Source organism: Rhincodon typus, chromosome 5 (genome assembly GCF_021869965.1).
Source record: "Rhincodon typus isolate 14 chromosome 5, sRhiTyp1.1, whole genome shotgun sequence".
NCBI classification, from domain to species: Eukaryota; Metazoa; Chordata; class Chondrichthyes; order Orectolobiformes; family Rhincodontidae; genus Rhincodon; species Rhincodon typus.
In genome coordinates, this window is record NC_063336.1 from 2,835,718 (window position 1) to 2,854,468 (window position 18,751).

General features: G+C 41.7%; 1 protein-coding gene across 4 annotated transcripts in view; it reads left to right on the top strand.

Moving 5' to 3' along the window:
• znf318 (zinc finger protein 318) overlaps nucleotides 1-18,751 on the top strand; it is a 99,239-nt gene that overhangs the window by 53,637 nt on the left and 26,851 nt on the right. Inside the window, exon 1 of one of the 4 annotated variants that reach the window (XM_048596737.1) lies at nucleotides 14,247-14,324. The exons of the other annotated variants lie outside the window; for them this stretch is intronic. Within the exon in view, the coding sequence (XP_048452694.1) occupies nucleotides 14,250-14,324 (75 nt within the window). The 5' untranslated portion in view covers nucleotides 14,247-14,249. Of the gene's footprint in view, nucleotides 1-14,246; nucleotides 14,325-18,751 lie in introns of those variants that run through there. 4 annotated transcript variants of the gene reach the window in all.

Sequence of the window (18,751 nt, forward strand, 5' to 3'; positions counted from 1 at the left end):
CAGCCTTCCTGCTCCTCTGATGCTGCTTGGCCTGCTGTGTTCATCCAGCTCTACACCTTGTTATCTAAGAGAGATACTGAACTGGCTTAGTCATAGGAGAGAGAGGGTAGCAATGGAAGGATGGAGGGCTGTGATTAGTGGTGTTCCACAGGGATCAGTGCTGAGACCTTGGCTGTTTGTGATCTACTTAAATGATTTGGAGGAAAACGTAGCTGGTCTGATTAGAGGGGTAGAGTCATAGCCATACAGCATGGAGACAGGCCCTTCAGCCCGAACTGGTCCATGCTGACCAAAATGTCCATCCATGCTAACACTATTTCCCTGCATGTGGCCCATATCCTTCTAAACCTTTCCTATCCATGTATTCGTCCTAATGCCTTTTAAATGTTGTTAATGTACCTGCCTGAACCACTTCCGCTGGCAGCTTATTCCATATGCGTACCACCCTCTGTGTAAAAAAAAACAAAAAAAAGTTGACCCTCCAGTTCCCATGTATTCTTTCCCCTCTTAGCTTAAACTGTTGCCCTCTAGTTCTCAATTCCCCAACCCTGGGAAAAAGACTCAGTGCGTTCACTCTGTCCATGCCTCTCATGATCTTATACACTTCTGTAAGATCCCGCCTCAGTCTCTTGTACTCCAAAGAATAAAAAGTCCTAGCTTGTCCAATCTCTCTCTATAACTCAGCCCCTTGAGTTCTGGCAACACCCTTGTAAATATCTTGTACACTAATTAGTAGCTTTGCACATGATACAAAGATTGGTGGAGTTGTGAATAGTGAGGAGGATTGTCGGAGGATGCAGCACGATATCGACCAGTTAGAGGCATGGGCAGAAAATGGCAGATGGAGTTTAATCTGGACAAATGTGAGGTGATGCATTTTGGAAGGTCAAGTACAGATGGAAATTATACAGTGAATGGCAAACCCCTTAGGAGTAATGGTATGCAGAGGAGGGATCTGGGTGTGCAGGTCCACAGATCACTCAAGGTGGCAGTCAGGTAGGTATCGTAATCTCTAAGGCTTACGGCAAGCTCGCCTTCATTGGAAGGGGCATTGAATGTGAGGATAGACAAGTTGTGCTCAAGCTTTATAGAACTTCAGTTAGGCCACATTTGGAATATTGCGTTCAGTTCTGGCCACCAGGCGACCAGAAGGATGTGAATGCTTTGGAGAGGGTACGGAAAAGCTTTACCAAGATGTTGCCTGGTGTAGGGGATTTTAGCTGTGAAGAAAGGTTGACTAGACTGGGTTTGATTTCACTGGACTGCTGGAGGTTGGAGGGCTGACCTAATAGCAGTTTATAAAATTGTGAATGGCATGGATAGAGCAAAAAGTATGAGGCTTTTTCCCAGGATGGAGGGGTCAATCATTGGGGATACAGGTTCAAGGTGCAACAGGGGAAGATCAAAAGAGATGTGCAAGGCAAGTTTTTTTCACAAAATATAAACTGAAAGAACTGCGGATGGTGTAAATCAGGAACAAAAACAGTTACTGGAAAAGCTCAGCAGGTCTGGCAGCATCTGTGACAGTGTTAACGTTTTGGTTCTGGTGACCCTTCCTCAGAACTGGTTCTGAGGAAGCGTCACCGGATCTGAAACATTAACTGTGTTTTTTCCTTCACAGATGCTACCAGACCTGCTGAGCTTTTCCAGCAACTTTGTTTTTGTGCACATTATTCACACATATGCTGGTGAGTGCCTGGAATGTGTTGCCAGGGAGGTGGTGGAAGTAGACACAATAGCAGCATTCAAGAAACACTGCGACAAATGATGAATTGGAAACGAATGGAGGGACACAGATTGTGTAAATGAAGACAGTTTTAGTATGGAAGGGCAAAATGTGGCAGTGCAGGCTGAGAGGGCCAAACGGCCCAATCATGTTCTGTGTTATTCTTTGTAGCAATCTGCAGTATCCTTTGGTTAAGTGTTCGTCAGTCTAAATCTATCATGATCTTCATGCAATATTTGTACCTTTTTACGCTGAGTCGATTCCATTCTCCTCCTAGGTCTCTGGTTTTATGTTGAACCAAACTGTTTGCAACCTCGGCATCTCTGTCACTACCTCAGCCTATTTACTTGCTGAAACACTCATACATATCTATATTGCCTCCACAGTTGTCAGTTCTTCATGATTCACCTTCAGTTCTCACCTGCATTCTGTCTTGCAGAAAATCCAATCACTTATAGCAGCTGTCAACACTAGTCTATATTGGCTTCCAGTCCTTCTATGATGCAGGTTTTACGTGCCATTCCTTATGTTTGGATTGTTTTGTGGCCTCTCCCTTTTCTCTTCTTTAACCTTATTCAACTTTATGGCCGTCTGAGAATGACTTTGGCCTTTTGAATCAGCCCCCGTGCGCTATCTGTTTTGTTGGACCACAGTGGCTTCAGAAGTTTTGACCCTGAGCTCTGCTCTTCAATTTACTCCCAAAATGCTTCTCTCCACTGTCTGTTTTTCCTTTGGGATCCTCTTGAATGCATTTATTTGACAATGATATTGATAACTTTCTAAGTAACTTTTGCTAGCTGAAGAACCGTTTTTGTTTCACTTTGGAATGCTTTAGCATGTTTTTGTATTTTGTCGGTGCTTATATGATTGCTAATTGCTATCCAGGACAGAATTCCAAAGGATCAATTTAAGAACTTTGTCTCGTTATCTGTGTGCATTCCAGGCCACTAATAGGCCAGCATGGACAACAAGAACATCGAAACCAGGAGCAGGAGTAGGCAATTCAGCCTTTTGGGCCGTGTCTGCATTTGATGTTGCCATGGCTGATCTCATCTTGGCATCAAGTCCACTTTCCTGCCCACTCTCCATAACCCTTCAACCCATGACAAATTTACAAATCTGTCTATCACTTCCTTAAATTTACTCAATGTCCCAGTATCCACTGCACCCTGGAGTAGTGAATTCCACAGATTCACAACCTTTTGATGGAAGCAGTTTCTCCTCGTTGCTGTTTTAAATCTTCTACCCATTATCCTAAAGCGACGACCCCCTCATTTTAGATTGCACCAGGAGGAAGCATCCTTCCTGCATTGACTTTGGCAATTCCCTTTAGCATTTTGTGTACCTCAATTAGATCTCCTCTGTTTCTTCTGAACTCCCAGAAAGTGTAAGCCTAAATTGCTCAAACTTGCTTTATAAGTCAAACCCCTCATCTCTGGAATCAATCTAGCGAACCTCCTCTGAGCTACCTCCAGTGCAACACATCCCTCCTCCAAAACTGTACACAGTACTCCAGGTGCATTCCACTCATGCCTTGTACAGTCACAACAACATATCCCTCCTTTTATACTCTCTTCCTTTAACAATTGATGCCAAAATTCTATTTGCTGTCCTTATTCCCTGATACACCAGCATGCTAGGTTTCTGCAAATCATGCACAAGAACACCCACATCCCTTTGCACCGAAGCATTCTGAGTTTTCCCTCCTTTTAGGCAGTAAGAATTTGCATTTCCATTCCTCCAATCAAAATGGATAACCTCACATTTATCCCTGTTAAACTTCATCTACCAAATTTTGGCCTATTCACCTAATTGATCCATACCTGTTTGTAAATTTCTTATTTTTCACTGCAACTTATTTCCCCACCTTTCTCAGTGTCATCTGCAAATTTGCGTATTGTACTTCCTATCCCACAATTAGATCATTAATATAGATTGTAAATAGTTGGCGCCCGAACCCTGTGGCCCCCCACTAGTTAAGACTTGCCAACCAGAAAAAGACAACTTTGACAAGGGAGCCACCGAAATGTCCACCTTCTTCCTCAACTGAGGATCCCCCAGCTCCATGGTCGACAGGGTCCTCCACTGGGTCCAGCCCATCTCTCGCACATCTGCCCTCATCCCTTCTGTTCCCTCCCGCAACAGCAATGGGATTCCCCTTGTCTTTACTTACCATCCCACTAGCATCCCCATCCTGAAGATCATCAGATGCCATTTCCGCCACCTCCAGACACTTATTCCCCTCCCCTCCCTTGTCCACCTTCCACAGGGACCGTTCCCTCTGGGACACCCTGGTCCACACTTCTTTCACCCCCAACACCACCCCACACCCTACGACACGTTCCCCTGTAACTGTTGAAGGTGCGTCACTTGCCCATTTACCTCCTCCCTCCTCAGTATCCAGGGGCCCAAACATACCTTTCACGTGAAGCAACACTTCACCTGCACTTCCAAGAATCTAGTCTACCGCATTCGCTGCTCACAATGTGGTCTCCTCTACATTTGGGGAAATGAAGCGTAGACGTTCTGCTGGCAAAAAAAGCCCTGAACTACCCGTTGCCTGCCACGTTAATGCACCACCCTGTTCCCTGACCAACATGTCTGTCTCTGGCTTGCTGCAGTGTTCTGGCGAAGCTTGACGCAAGCTAGAAGAACAACACCTCGTTTTCCACTTGAGGACCCTGCAGCCCTCTGGACTCCATATTGAGATCAATAATTTTAGGGCCAATACTCTCCCTTGTTCCAGCCCCCCACCCAACACACCAGGCCTTGTTATCACATGGCCTGCCCTTGCACACTACTTGTTATTAGTCACTAATAGTCCCCATTAACAAGTATTCACTGTCCCAGCCTGATCATAATCAACTCTTTGTCTGTCCAGCTGCTCTTCTCTCTCTTTAGGCTCTATCCTATCGGTTACTCCCTACCCCATCCCCCTCCCAATATTTTTGCATATAAACTGACGTTTTCCCAGCCACCATTGGTTCTGAGGAAGGGTCACCGGCCCCGAAACGTTAACTGTGGTTCTTTTCCTTCACAGATGCTGCCAGACCTGCTGAGCTTTCCAGCAGCTTTTTTTTGTTTGAACCAGAAAAAGACCTGTTTATCCCGACTTTTCTGTTGGTTAGCCAATCCTTTACCCAAGCAAATAATTCACTCCTAACCCTGTATGATCTTAGCTTGTGCTTTAATGTTTTGTGCAGCACCGTATCATATATGCCTTCTGGAAGTCCAAACATACTACATACAAGATCCCTATTCTCCATATTGCTTGTTACATATTCAAAAAACTCTAGCAAATTAGTCAGAAATGATTTACTCTTCATAAAACAATCCTGACTCTGATGGATTGCATTTTGACTTTCCAAATATCCTGTTATTACATCCTTAATAATAGATTCTAACAATTTCCCATGATACATGTTGAACTAACTGATATCAAGTTTCTACTGTCCACCTCCCTCCCTTTTTGAATAAGGGTGTTAGAGAGTCATTCGGCATCGAAACAGACCCTTATCATTTTTCTAATTCAGTATCTCTGCTGCCACTTCCTTTAAGAATCCAGGATGTAGGCCATCAGGCCCTGGGACCAATAGTTTTGCTCAGTACCTTTTCTCTAAATGATCTAGGTTTCTCCCTTTCTATAACCACTACATTACCTGTTTGTGTTGGGAAATTACTAGTGACCTCAACAGTGAAAACTGAAGCAAATATTGATTCGGTGACTCTGCCATTTCTGTGTTCCCCACTATTGACTCACCACACTCATCCTCCACGGGACCAACATTCACTTCAACTAGGTGATAATGCTGGCTGATTTCAGTTACCCTTGGATGGACTGTCATGAAGGCTTGATGTTTGATAAAAGTGAATAATACGTCATGCACTGCATTCAAGTCTGCTTCCAAGTACAGAATGGCCTCACCAAACAGAAAAATAAATATTGTTTTGTTCTGGCAGGGAGTTCCAGATTTGCACTACCCTCTGGATGAAAACTTTTTCCTTACATCATCTGTAAGCATCCTGCCCCTTACCTTAAATCTGTGCCCCCTGGCCATTGATCATCATCACAGGAAAAGGTTTCTTCCTGTCTGCCCTCATAATTTTAAATCTTAATTATGCCCCTCTCAATCTCCTCTGCTCAAAGGAAAACAACCCTGAATCTGTCCAGTCTCGCTTCAGAACTGAAAATTCTGATGGAGGGAAGGTCATCGAAACAGTTGAAGATGGTGGGCCAAGGACACTACTGTAAGGAGCACCTGTAGAGACATCCTAGAGGTGAAATGATTGTTCTTCAGCATCTTCAACCATCTTTCTTGTTGCTCGGCATGACTCCAACAACCAGGGAGTTTTCTTCTTAGATTCCCATTGACTACAGTTTTATTGAGGCTCCTGGTGCTCCGTTAAACACTCTCTTGCTGTCAAGGGCAGTCACTCTCACCCCTCACCTCTGCAGTTCAACTTGTTTACCTGTGTTTGAACCACGTCTATTAGATGGTGAGGAACAATGGCAGATGTTTAAAAAAATAGTGTGACTCACAGTAAAGGTATGTCCCATTGACGAATAATTCTGGGAAGGAGATAAACTTGACTATCATTAACCTTGGAAGTTAGAGGTATCAGATTGAAAGAAAAACATGCAATGTGGCAAAGATTGGTTGAAAAACCAGCAGATTAGTAAGGCTTTATAAACTGACAAATCATGATGAACAAGGGAGCAAATAAACTAAGGGCAAACTGTCACGTACTATAAAAATGGAGAATAAGAGCTTCTTTAAAACTATAAAAAGGAGAGAGAGGGCAAAGTGAACGTAGGCCCCTTTGAGAATGAAGCTGGAAAAATAATGGGAAGCTAGGATATGGTAAAACAGTTGAATAAATACTTTGCTACAGTCTTCATGATTGATGACACTAATAGCATTGCAAAAATACTAGGCAATCAAGTGGCTGAATGGGATGGGGGCGGGAAAAGAAATTAAACTCCATACCTGTCGCTAGAAGTAAAAGTACTAATTAATGGGGGTAAAGGCCTGTAAGTCCACTGGATCTGATGGACTGCATCAGAGAAATTTAAAAAAGATAGCTTCTAAGATTAACTATGGAAGTTAACGATTATGTCGCATTTAAGGAAGAGGCACACAATGTGGCAGAGGTTAGTGGTAAACCAGAGGATTACTAAAGTTTTTAAAACCAACAGAAGACAACCAAAAAAAAGAACTTTGGTAATAAACTTGCAAGTTATCATTATGAACAGCAGGAATTTTTCCAAATATGTTAAAAGGAAGTGAGAAGCCAAACTGAACATAGGCCTTTTAGTGAATGAGGCTGGGAAATAATGATGGGAAACCAGAAAATGGCAGAGGGTTTGAATAAGTGGTCGAAGACATACATAATATTTCAGAATTACTAAAGGGATAAAAGTACTTTGGGACATAAATGCAATCACTACCACCAGAGAAAAGTGCATGGGAAACGAATGGGAGTTAAAGATCGATAAGTTATTTGGACCTGATGAAGTGCATTCAAGAATATTAATAGAAGTAGCTGCGGAGACGTTGGGTGCACTGATAGGATTCTTGAAAGAATCCTTAGATTCTGGAAAAGTCATGGAGATTTGTAAAATTGTAACGCTCTTTTATACAAAAGTAATTAAGGCTTGTCAGCTTAACATCAGTGATTGGGCAAATTTTAGAGTCTGTTCTGAAGGATTTGATAGAGCTTTTAGAAATACATCATATAATCAAGCCACGTCAGTTAGGAAGTGGGAATTGTGTGTGGCAAATTTATTAGAGTTCTTTGGAGAGACAACAAGCAGAGTAAATGAAAGAACCAGGAGATGTAATATATTTGGGGTTCCAAAAGACATTCAAGGAGGCACATCATATAAGGCTACTCGATGAGCTGAGTCCATGTGGCATGGCTGGCAGGTGGCCTAACGAGTAGAGGACAGTTGGAATACAGGGAGCATTTTCAGGATAGCAACCTGTACCTAATGATCTGTAGTGCTGGAGCCCTTTTAATTGCACTATATATGAATATATTAATGATTGGAATGGGAAATGAATTATACTATGCCCAGTTTTGTGGATAACTTAATAAACCAGTCTGTTGTAGAGTCCACTGAGGTATAGATATACCTTAAGGTTTTAGCAAAGATTTGTAGCTCAGATAGTGGATGAGGTTGTTGACTTGTTCACCAAGCTGGCTTGTTTTCATTCAGACATTTCACCACCATGCTAGGTAACATCATCAGTGAGGCCTCCGATGAAGTGATGTTGTTCTACTCTGTTTGGAATTTATACTGTCTGGTCTGTTGTGGTGAGTAGTGTCATTTCCGGTTTTGTTCTGTATGTTTTTGTGTATGGGGTTCAATTCTGTATGTTTGTTGATGGCATTATGGGTTGAGTACCATGCCTCGAGGAATTCCCATGCATGTCTATGTTTGGCTTGGGCTACTATAGTTACGTTCTCCCAGTTAAACTGATGGCTTTCCTGTCTGATGTAATGCTTGTGGCAGTCGTTGCATGGTATTTTGTAAACTGTGTTGGTTCTGCATGTTGTGGGAATGGGGTCTTTAATCCTTGTGCGTGTTTGTCGTAGAGTGGCTGTGGGCTTGTGTGCGCCCGTGATTTCTAGTGGTCATAGGAGTGTAGGAACTCCTACGTAGTTTACAAAATACCATGCAATGACTGCCGCAAACATTACGTCAGACAGATAGGAAGGAAACTAGCCATCAGAATACACGAACATCAGCTAGCAGCAAAATGACATGACAAAGCTTCCTTAATATCAGTGCATTTGGGCAACGAAGGCCATCAGTTTACCTGGGACAATGTAACCATAGCCCAAGCCAAATGTAGACATGCATGGGAATTCCTAGAGGCATGGCTCTCAACCCATAATGCAAACAACAAGCATATACAATTGGACCCCATATACAAACCTATGCAGAACAAAACTGGAAGTGACACTACTCAGTATAACAGACTTGTCAGTGTAAATTCCAAGCAGAGTAGAACAACATCGCTTCATCGGAGGTTTCACTGATGATGTTACCTAGCATGGTGACGAAACATCTGAAGAAAAACAAGCCAGCTTGGCAAGCAAGACAACAACCTCAGACAGAGATATATGTTAAGCAAGTGGGCAAATTGAATAGAGTCATTGAGATGGCCAGCATGTACACAGACCCTTTGGCCCAACACGTTCATACTGACCAGATATCCTAAACAAATCTAGTCCCATTTGGCACATATCCCTCTAAACCCATCCTATTCAAATACCCATCCAAATGCCTATCAAATATTGTAATTGTACCAGTCTCCACTACTTCCAGTGGCAGCTCATTCCATACATGCACCACCCTCTGTGTGAAAAAGGTGCCCCTTAGGTCTCTTTTAAATCTTTCCCCTATCACCTTAAACCTTTCCCTCTCGTTTTAGACTCCCCCACCCCAGGGAAAAGACCATGCCTATTCACTCTATCCATGCTCCTCATGCTATTATAAACCTCTATAAGGTTTAGCCTCCGATGCCCCAGGGAAAACAGCTCCAGCCTATTCAGCCTCTCCCTTCAGCTCAAACCCTCCAACCCTGCCAACATTCTTGTAAATATTTTCTAAACTCTTTCAAATTACACAACGTCCTTCCTGTAGCAGGGAGACCAGAATTGCTTGCAGTATTCCAAAAGTGGCTGAATCAATGTTCTGTCCAGCCGCAATATGACCTACCAATACTAAATGCACTGACCAATAAAGACAAGCATCCCAAATGTCGTCTTCACTATCCTGTCTACCTGCGACTCAAGGGGATCGAGAGTTATGGGGAGAAAGCAGGAGAATGGGGTTAAGGATCTTATCAGCCATGATTGAATGGCGTAGCAGACTCGATGGGCTCCTATGTCTTATGGTCTTATGGACTCCACTTCCAAGGAACTACGAACCTACACTCCAAAGTCTCTTTGTTCAGCAAGACTCCCCAGGACCTTACCATTAAGTGTATAAGTCCTGCCCTGATTTGCCTTGGAGCACCTCACCTTTATTTAAATTAAACTCCATCTGCCCCTCCTTGGCCCAGTGGCCCATCTGATGAAGATGCCATTGTACTCTGAGGTAACCTCCTCTGCTGTCCACTACACCTGTAATTTTGGTGTAATCTGCAAACTTAGTAACCATACCCCCATGTTCACATCCAAATCATTTATATAAATGATGAAAAGCAGTGGACCCAGTGCCAATCCTTCTGGCACCATGTGGGAAAGTATGAAATTAGGCACATGGGCAGGAAAAATAGAAGAGCTGAATTTTAATTCATTTTTAATTGATCACCTTGAGTGAAGAAATGTTTCCTTATCTCAGTCTGAAATGGCCTGCCCTGTATCCTGAGACTATTTTCCTTGGTTCTATATTCACCAACCACAGGAAACATTCTTTCGTTTGGAACAAAAACAGAAATTGTTGTAAAACTCAATAGGTCTAGCAGCATCTGTCAGGAGAAAACAGTTAACATTTCCAGTCTGGTGATTCTTCACGAGAACTTCATCTTCCTTCCATCTGGTCCCTCTAACCATGTTAGGATTTTAACCGTTTTGATCAGATTCTATCTCATCCTTCTAAACTCTGGTGAATACAGGTCTAATTGACCCAGTCACTCCTTAATTGATTGCCCTGCTGTCCTCCCTATCAGCCCAGTAAACCTTCGCTGCTCTTCCTCCATGAAAAATATATTCTGTCTTGGGTAGGGATACCAAAACCATACAGGAGCGGTCCAACCAACATTCTGGACAAGTGCAGTAACCCTACTTTTGAATTCAACTGCTCTGGCAATGAAGGCCAGTATGCCATTTACCTTTGTTACTGTTTCCTGCACCAACCTGTTTACTTTCATTGAATGATGTACAAAGACACCCAGATCTCTTTACATCCAAATTTCCGAATGCATCGCAACTGGCAGAATCACAGAACTTCTATGGCACAGAAGGGGGCCAATCGACCAATACCTCCAACTACTCTCATGCCTTTTCCCTGTATCTATGTACATTTTTATCCAAATAATCATCCAGTGTCGTCTTGAATGGCTCAATTTCGAAGCAGTGCATTCCATACCCTAACTACTTGTGTGGCATTGGCCTGGGTTCTCGAATACTAGTCTAGTGGTATTACCACTAGGCCATGACTTTTCCCAAAAAAAAGACTTACTTGGCTTTGATTTGTCCTGCCTTACGCACAGGGGGCATGCCTGTGCAATAATCCCTTCAATAATACTTTTAAATAAAATGTTGGGTTTTTGCTTATTAAGGTTAGTTGAATGAGAGGGGATCCTGATTTTTAGGAACCTTGACAGGGTAGATGAGGAGCAGTTGTTTCTCCTTACAGGAGAGTCTACGAACAAAGGACCTCAGCTCAAAGTAAGTTGTCACCCATTTAAGACAGATGAGGAAGAATTTTTCTCTCGAGTGGAGAATCTCTGAAATACTTTACCACAGAGGGATGTCGAGGCTGGGTTGTTAAGTATGTTCACGACTAAGATAGACAGATTTTAGTTTTAGTCAGTAAGGGAATCCAGGCTTACTGGGCAAGAGGCAGGAAAATGGAGTTGAGAATTATCAGATCAGCCATGATCGCATTGAATCTTATTGAAACAGAAAGAACTGCAGATGCTGTAAATCAGGAACAAAACTAGAAGTTGCTGGAAAAGCTCGGCAGGTCTGACAGCATCTGTGAAGAAAAAATCAGAGTTAACGTTTCTGGTCCGGTGACCCTTCCTCAGAACTGACGGATCTTATTGATCTATATGTCATGGCAGAATCTGAATTGAATGGCAGTGAACGTAAGAACTAGGAGCAGGGGTAGGCTGTCCAGCCCTTCGAGCCTGCTCCACCATTCAATAAGATCATGGCTGATCTTTTCGTGGACTCATCCACTTACCCACGTTCTCACCGTATCCCTTAATTCCTTTATTGTTCAAAAATATATCTACCTTCTCTTTAAAAACGTTTACTGAAGTGGCGTCACCTACTTCACTGGGCGAGGAATTCCATTGATTAACAACCCTCTGGGTGAAGAAGTTCCTTCTCAATTCAGTCCTAAATCTGCTCCCTCTAATCTTGAGGCTACGCCCTCTTGTCCTAGCTTCACCTGCCAGTGGAAACATCCTCTCTACTTCTATCTTATCTATTCCCTTCATAATTTTATATGTTTCTATAAGATCCCCCTCAATCTTCTGAATTCCAATGAATATAATCCCAATCTACTCGGTCTCTCCTCATAAGCCAACCCCCTCAACTCCGGAATCAACCTAGTGAACCTCCTTTGCACCCCCTCCAGTGCCAGTACATCCTTTCTCAAGTAAGGAGACCCAAACTGCACACAGTACTCCAGGTGTGGCCTCACCAGCACCTTGTACAGCTGCAACATAACCTCTCTGCTTTTAATCTCAATCCCTTTAGCAATGAAGGACAAAATTCCATTTGCCTTCCTAATTACTTGTTGTACCTGCAGACCTACCTTCTGTGATTCATGCACAAGGACACCCAGGTCCCTCTGCATAGCAGCATGCTGCAACTTGTTACCATTCAAATAATAATCCTTTTTACTATTACTTCTACCAAAATGTGTGACTTCACATTTATTTACATTGTATTCCATCTGCCAGACCTTTGCCCACTCACCCAATGTATCTATGTTCCTCTGCAAAGTTTCACAGTCCTCTGCACACTTTGCTCTGCCACTCATCTTAGTGTCATCTGCAAACATTGACACCCTACACGTGGTCCCCAACTCCAAATCATCTATATAAATAGTAAATAATTGTGGTCCCAACACCGATCCCTGAGGCACACCACTAGTCCCTGACTGCCAGCTAGAATAGCACTCATTTATCCCCACTCTTTACTTCCTGTTAGTCAACCAATCCTCTATCCATGCTAATACTTTACCCTTAATGCCATGCATCCTTATCTTATTGTGCGGCACCTTGTCGAAGGCCTTTTGGAAATCTAGGTACACCACATCCACTGGGTCCCCATTGTCCACCTCGCTCGTAATGTCTTCATAGAATTCCAAAAGATTTGTCAAGCATGACCTGCTCTTCATGAACCCATTCTGCATCTGCCCAACGGGGGAATTTCTATCAAGATGCCTTGCTATTTCTTCCTTGATAATAGACTGAAGCATCTTCCTTACTACAGAGGTTAAGCTAAGCGGTCTATAATTCCCCATCTTTTGTCTACTTCCCTTTTTAAACAGTGGCGTCACATTTGCTGTTTTCCAATCTGCTGGGACTGCCCCAGAGTCCAGTGAATTTTGGAAAATTACCACCAGTGTACCTGCTGTTTCTCCCGCCATCTCTTTTAGTACCCTGGGATGCATTCCATCAGGGCCAGGAGACTTATCGATCCTTAGCTCCATTAGCTTGCCCAACACTACCTCTTCCGTAATAATGATTGTTTCCAGGTCCTCACCTACCTTCATCTCTTTGTCAATTACTGGTATGTTATTAGTGTCCTCCACTGTGAAGACCGATACAAAATACCTGTTCAATGCCTCGGCCATTTCATCATATCCCATAACTAAATTCCCCTTCTCATCCTGTAAAGGGCCAACGTTTACTTTAGCCACTCTTTTTCGTTTTACATATTTATAGAAACTTTTGCTATCTGTCTTTATATTCTGTGCTAGTTTTTTCTCATGTTCCATCTTACTTTTCTTTGTAGCTCTTTTTGTGGCTTTCTGTTGACCTTTAAAGTTTTCCCAATCTTCTAGTTTCATGCTGTTTTTGGCCACTTTGTATGCTTTCTCTTTCAATTTGATAGCTTCCCTTATTTCTTTAGACACCCATGGCAGATTACCCCTTTTCTTACAGTCCTTCCTTTTCACTGGAATATACTTTTGCTGAGCGCTTTGAAAGTCCTCCACTCTTGGTGATGGTCCCACACCGAGAGTACATTTCTATGTGCTTGCCATGCTCAGTGCTTCTTCTAAGCAGTGTTCAACATGGAAGTGCACTGCTTCATCAGCTGAGGGGGCAGAGCAGGTGCTAATGAGGTTTCCTTGCCCGTGTTTGACCTGATGCCATAAGATTTAGTGACGTCTGGAGTCAGTGTTGAGAACTCTCAGTGCAATTTTTGCATATTCTTGCTGCAATTTATTACTAAGCCAGCTGCCTGTAGTAGTTTAAATAGGTCTTCTGATTGTTTTACGTATTTTTCCTCCTGCATTACTGTATGTTATGACGTTGTCTAAATAAAGTATCCTATTAGCTGCATAGGCTTCACCTTGATTCATAAGTCTCTGGAATGTAGCTGGGGCAGTTTTAAACCCAAATGGCCTCAATTGACATTGATATTTGACATTTGATGTGACAAAAACTGATATCCTTAACTTTTGATGTTAATGGTACTTGCCAGTACTACTACAATAGATCAATCATAGAAACAAATGAATTACCATCAAACCTATATATACTATCTTCCAATTGGGGAGTTGTGTTTGAATTTGAATTCATCATTAATTTTTCTGTAATCAATGCAGAATCTCATTGATCCTTCTGGTTCAGGAACTGATACCACCAGTGAACTTGAGGTACTTTGGCTGGATTCAGTTAAGTGACTTTTGAGCATTTATTGATGTCTGTTTCTACTTGAGCTTGTTTTCTTGGTCTTAATCAAGAAAGTTGTTGTTTAGTCGGTGCTCATTTCCCTACTAACACAATACATCCAGGTGTGTCACTACAGTCTTCCTCAAATTTCTTAGCTTTACTAGATCCTTCCTCAAAATATGAGAATATGTTGTCTTACTGTCTCTATGTTTCAGTATTGGCGAATTGAATTGTAGAAGGTTTGTTTTGTGAACCTTCTACCTTACTCTCATTGTCTACTCGTCCTCCACTACTCTTACAACCTTACACACTTGTTCTTTCTTGGCTTCTTCCTACAATAATATTGCTTTAACATGATCAACAGGCATAATCAGTTCATCTTTCTGCAATCTGGAGTATGTTCTGGATGAGTTGCTTTTCTTAAACCACCTAACAACTTTGTATGGGACCACAATCTCCCTTTCAGAAAGGGAATAACACTGATACTTCATCTTCTGTTTGAAATGTTCCAGTTCTAGCATGTTTGTGTGTCCATTCTTTGCCTGTGAAGTTTTTAAATGCTCCTCCGCATGATCCTGTTCTCAATAAACATGGGCATGTAATTCTACATTGAGAATTAATCATTTGCCTCCAAACCATCTCCTTGATAAAGTTTACTGGATTGCTTATTTTGTGACCATCAATCTGGTCACTACACGCAATGGAACTTATCTCGTTAACCATTTCATCTGTTTATCCCTGTTTGGGCTTTCTGTGATTGGAATTTTCGGCAAAGCCCTAACTTTTACTCCCACCGAATTAATACTGAGGAGAAATCAACTCCATTCAAGGTAAATTTCTGCCAAGACAACAAGACACATTCAAGTTGTACTTGACACAGTGGAACCAGAACGTAATCTGCACTTCTCACTTTATCAGCTCATTGGCTTTCAGTGCACTGTCTGCAGGGAAACTATTTCCTCCTACAGCGAAATAATTTGAGTGGCTCCTGTTATTCCCTTAACATAGTTAGCGGGTAGAATTGCATCATTTGAAGACAAAAGGGTTACCTTTCCTTTTGACAAAAAACACTTCTTACCTCTCATCCACCTTATTCACGCCTTCTGCACTCTCTGCGATGTTTACTTTGAGTTTCCTGGTTGTAGTTAAAGTTGCATTTTGAACGATTCTATTTTCCTTCAGCATTTTGTTTTGGACTCGGTCTTAATAATCTGAGTAAGTCTCAAGGGCTTTGAACACAATTTCTAACATTCTGTACAAAGGTGTCCCCTTTGGAAACACTTAGGCTTTTAATTTTTACCTCCAGTTTAGCACCTTCCTTTTTTGATTTGATGGTAATTCTTGGAACATTACCAGACATCCTTTCTTTATCTACATGCTTTCCTTTTACTCTCTACTCTCTATCCCACTTTAGTTTATGGAGCTGACAGAAAAAGGAATTAGTTTTATAGATCGGCTCATAATCATCAGGCGTGATTGCTGTTTGTCTTGTAGTTGCAACTCTCTAGTCTTCAGTATGGGCTTCAATTAGAAAAGCTAGTCAATTTTTAGATTCTTCCAAGTGAATAATTTTGCTGAGAGCTTCATGTGTGGTAGTTACTCCTAATGCCCATATCAACCTCAATTATTTTCCTTAACCTTTTCAAATTCAAGGTGGCTTTACCCAGGCTGTCGCCTTAAATTCCTAATTGTTTGCCTCTATGCTTCAGGAATGAATTGGTTCACACCCAGAACAGCCTTTCTTTAAAACTGCATCATGATCCACTGAGATCTCTTGTCACATGGATGCATAAATCTCAAGTATGCCGCCATCAACTTGTTATACACGGCCAATATCCAGTTGATTTTTGGCCACTTAATTTGTTTTGCTATTTTTTCCAATGATAAAGAATACCTGTATGAATTTAAGCATTTCCCGACTGGACTTTAAATTGTGCCTGTGGTTTTCACCATGTGAGCCTTTGTTGGCATCTGTCTTCTTTCTAAACTGCGTAATTTTGCAACGATAATTCCTCTATCATCATCATCCCTAACTCTCTGAAATTCATATTCAAGTTTTTCATTTCTATTTCCAGTTTATTTTAAAATTTCCTTTTTGTATTGAAGCTGTTTTAACTAATTGTATCTTTGCTAATTCAATTAACTGTGAACCTAATCCCTCCTGTATTTACAAAAATCCCAGATGCTTTACCAATATCAATTGTATCTGCTGCCTTAACTCTGACAGGAAATTCCAAATCAATTTTTTTCACACTTCAGTAGTCTGACTTTTTTTTTTACCCCCTCTAAATCCAGGGCTATCTGTTTCAACTGCAGGATGAATTTAGCTATTTCCAATATTACTTTGTTTTCAGTCTGAGAAACCTGGTGTCTGTCCTTTTGGTCTGTACCACTTACTCCACTAACTCCACGTCCAATCGTGCATTATCCTTATTTAAAAGACCCTGATTGTGAGCCTCATGACTTATCTGGGAAAAATAAATATTATGATTCTGTCTTCACGAAGGAGGACACAAATAACTTCACAAAAATGTTGAGAGACACAGGGTCTAGTGAGAAGGAGGAACTGAAGGAAATTGGAATAAGGAGGGAAGTGATATCGGGAAAATTGGAATTAAAGGTTGATAGTCCACAGGGCCCAATAATCCACAACCCAGCATTCTTAAGGAAGTGGCCCTGGAATAGCGGGTGCATTACTGTTATCTTTCAATTTCTATAGACTCTGGAACAGTTTCTAAAGCTTGGAGGCTAGCTAATGTAACCCCATTATTTAAGAAAGGGAGTAGAGAGAAAATGGAATTTTCAACCTGACACAGACAGTAGTAAAAATGCTAGAATCCATTATAAAAGATTTAAGAGAAGAAAACAGTGGCAGGATTGGACAGTTAGAATGGATTTACAAAAGGGTGAATGTGCCTAACAAATCTACTGGAACATTTTGAGGATGTAACTAAGAGAGTTCTAAGGAGCGGGCCAACGAATGTTAGAACTGAGTTGAGGAAACATTTCTTCAGTCAGTGTGGTGAGCCTGTGGAATTCTCTGTCACAAAGTCGTTAAGGCCAAAACATTGAATGTTTTCACGAAGGAGTAAGATGCAGTTGTTAGGGCTAAAGGGATCAAGGGGTATGGGGAGGGACAGGAACAGGGTATTGAGGTGGATAATCAACTGTGATCAACTGTAATCATATTGAGTGGTAGAACAGGATTGAAGGGCCAAATAGCCTACTCCTATTTTCTATGTTTCAACAAGAAGCTTTTTTTTAAACTCATCATGAAAGTTGAAGCATGCATGAGATCAGAAATATTAATATTGCAGGGCAACAACTTGATTTTTCTCTGTGTCCTGCGACTGTGTAAAGTTGTGTAAAGTTCTGAAAAGGTTCAAACTACATTTCTCGTGCAGACCGGGCATTACACAGTGTGCAGAAGCTTTAAGACTTAGGAGTTGAAGTAGACCATTCAGCCTGTCACCTCTGCTCTGCCATTCAAAGCGATAATGCCTGATCTGATAATTATTAACTCCATTTTCCCAGCTTCTTCCCAAAGCCCTTGACTCCCTGATTAAAAATCTGTCTCAGCCTTGAATATTCTTAATGTGACAGCCCTACAGGTTTTTTATGGTAAAGAATTCTACAGACTCACTGCCCTCTGAGAAAAGAAATTCCTCATCTATGTTTTAAATTGACAATCTCCTATTCTGAGATTATGTCCTCTGGTTGTAGACTGTTCCAGAAATGGAAATTACCTCTTTGTGTCAAACCCCTATGAATCCTGTACGTTTCAAGCAACCATTTACAAGATTGGTTCCTGCGATGAGAGATTTCAGTTATGTGGACAGGTTAGAGAGCGTTAAAAGGCGGTTTGATAGAAGTGATCAAAATAATGAAGGATCTTGACAGTAGATAAAGTGAAACTGTTTCCACTGGAGGAAGGGCTGATGACCACAGGTCATCGGTTTAAGATGTTTGGCAAAAGAGCCAATAGCAACCTGTGGAAGAACACTTTTTATACTTCTTATTTATATGCCTCGGTTTGCTGGGGTGGTTGGCATTACTTCCGGTTTTGTTTTTCAGTGGTTTGTATTTTGGGTCCAGTTCAGTGTGTTTGTTGATGGAGTTCCGGTTGGAATGCCAGGCCTCCAGCAATTCCCTGGCATGTCTCTGTTTAGCTTGTGCTATTATGGATGTGTTATCCCAGTCGCATTTGTGTCCTTCTTTGTCTGTGTGTATTGAGACCAGCGAGAATTGGCCTATGTAATGTTTTTCACAGTCCTTGCATGGTATTTTGTATATTATTTTAGTTTTATTGGTTGTGGGTATGGGATCCTTTATGTTCATCAGTAGTTGTTGCAGGGTAGTTGTTGGTTTGTAGACTACCCTGATACCTATAGGTCTGAGTAGTCTTGTGGTAATCTCAACTCCTCCCAAG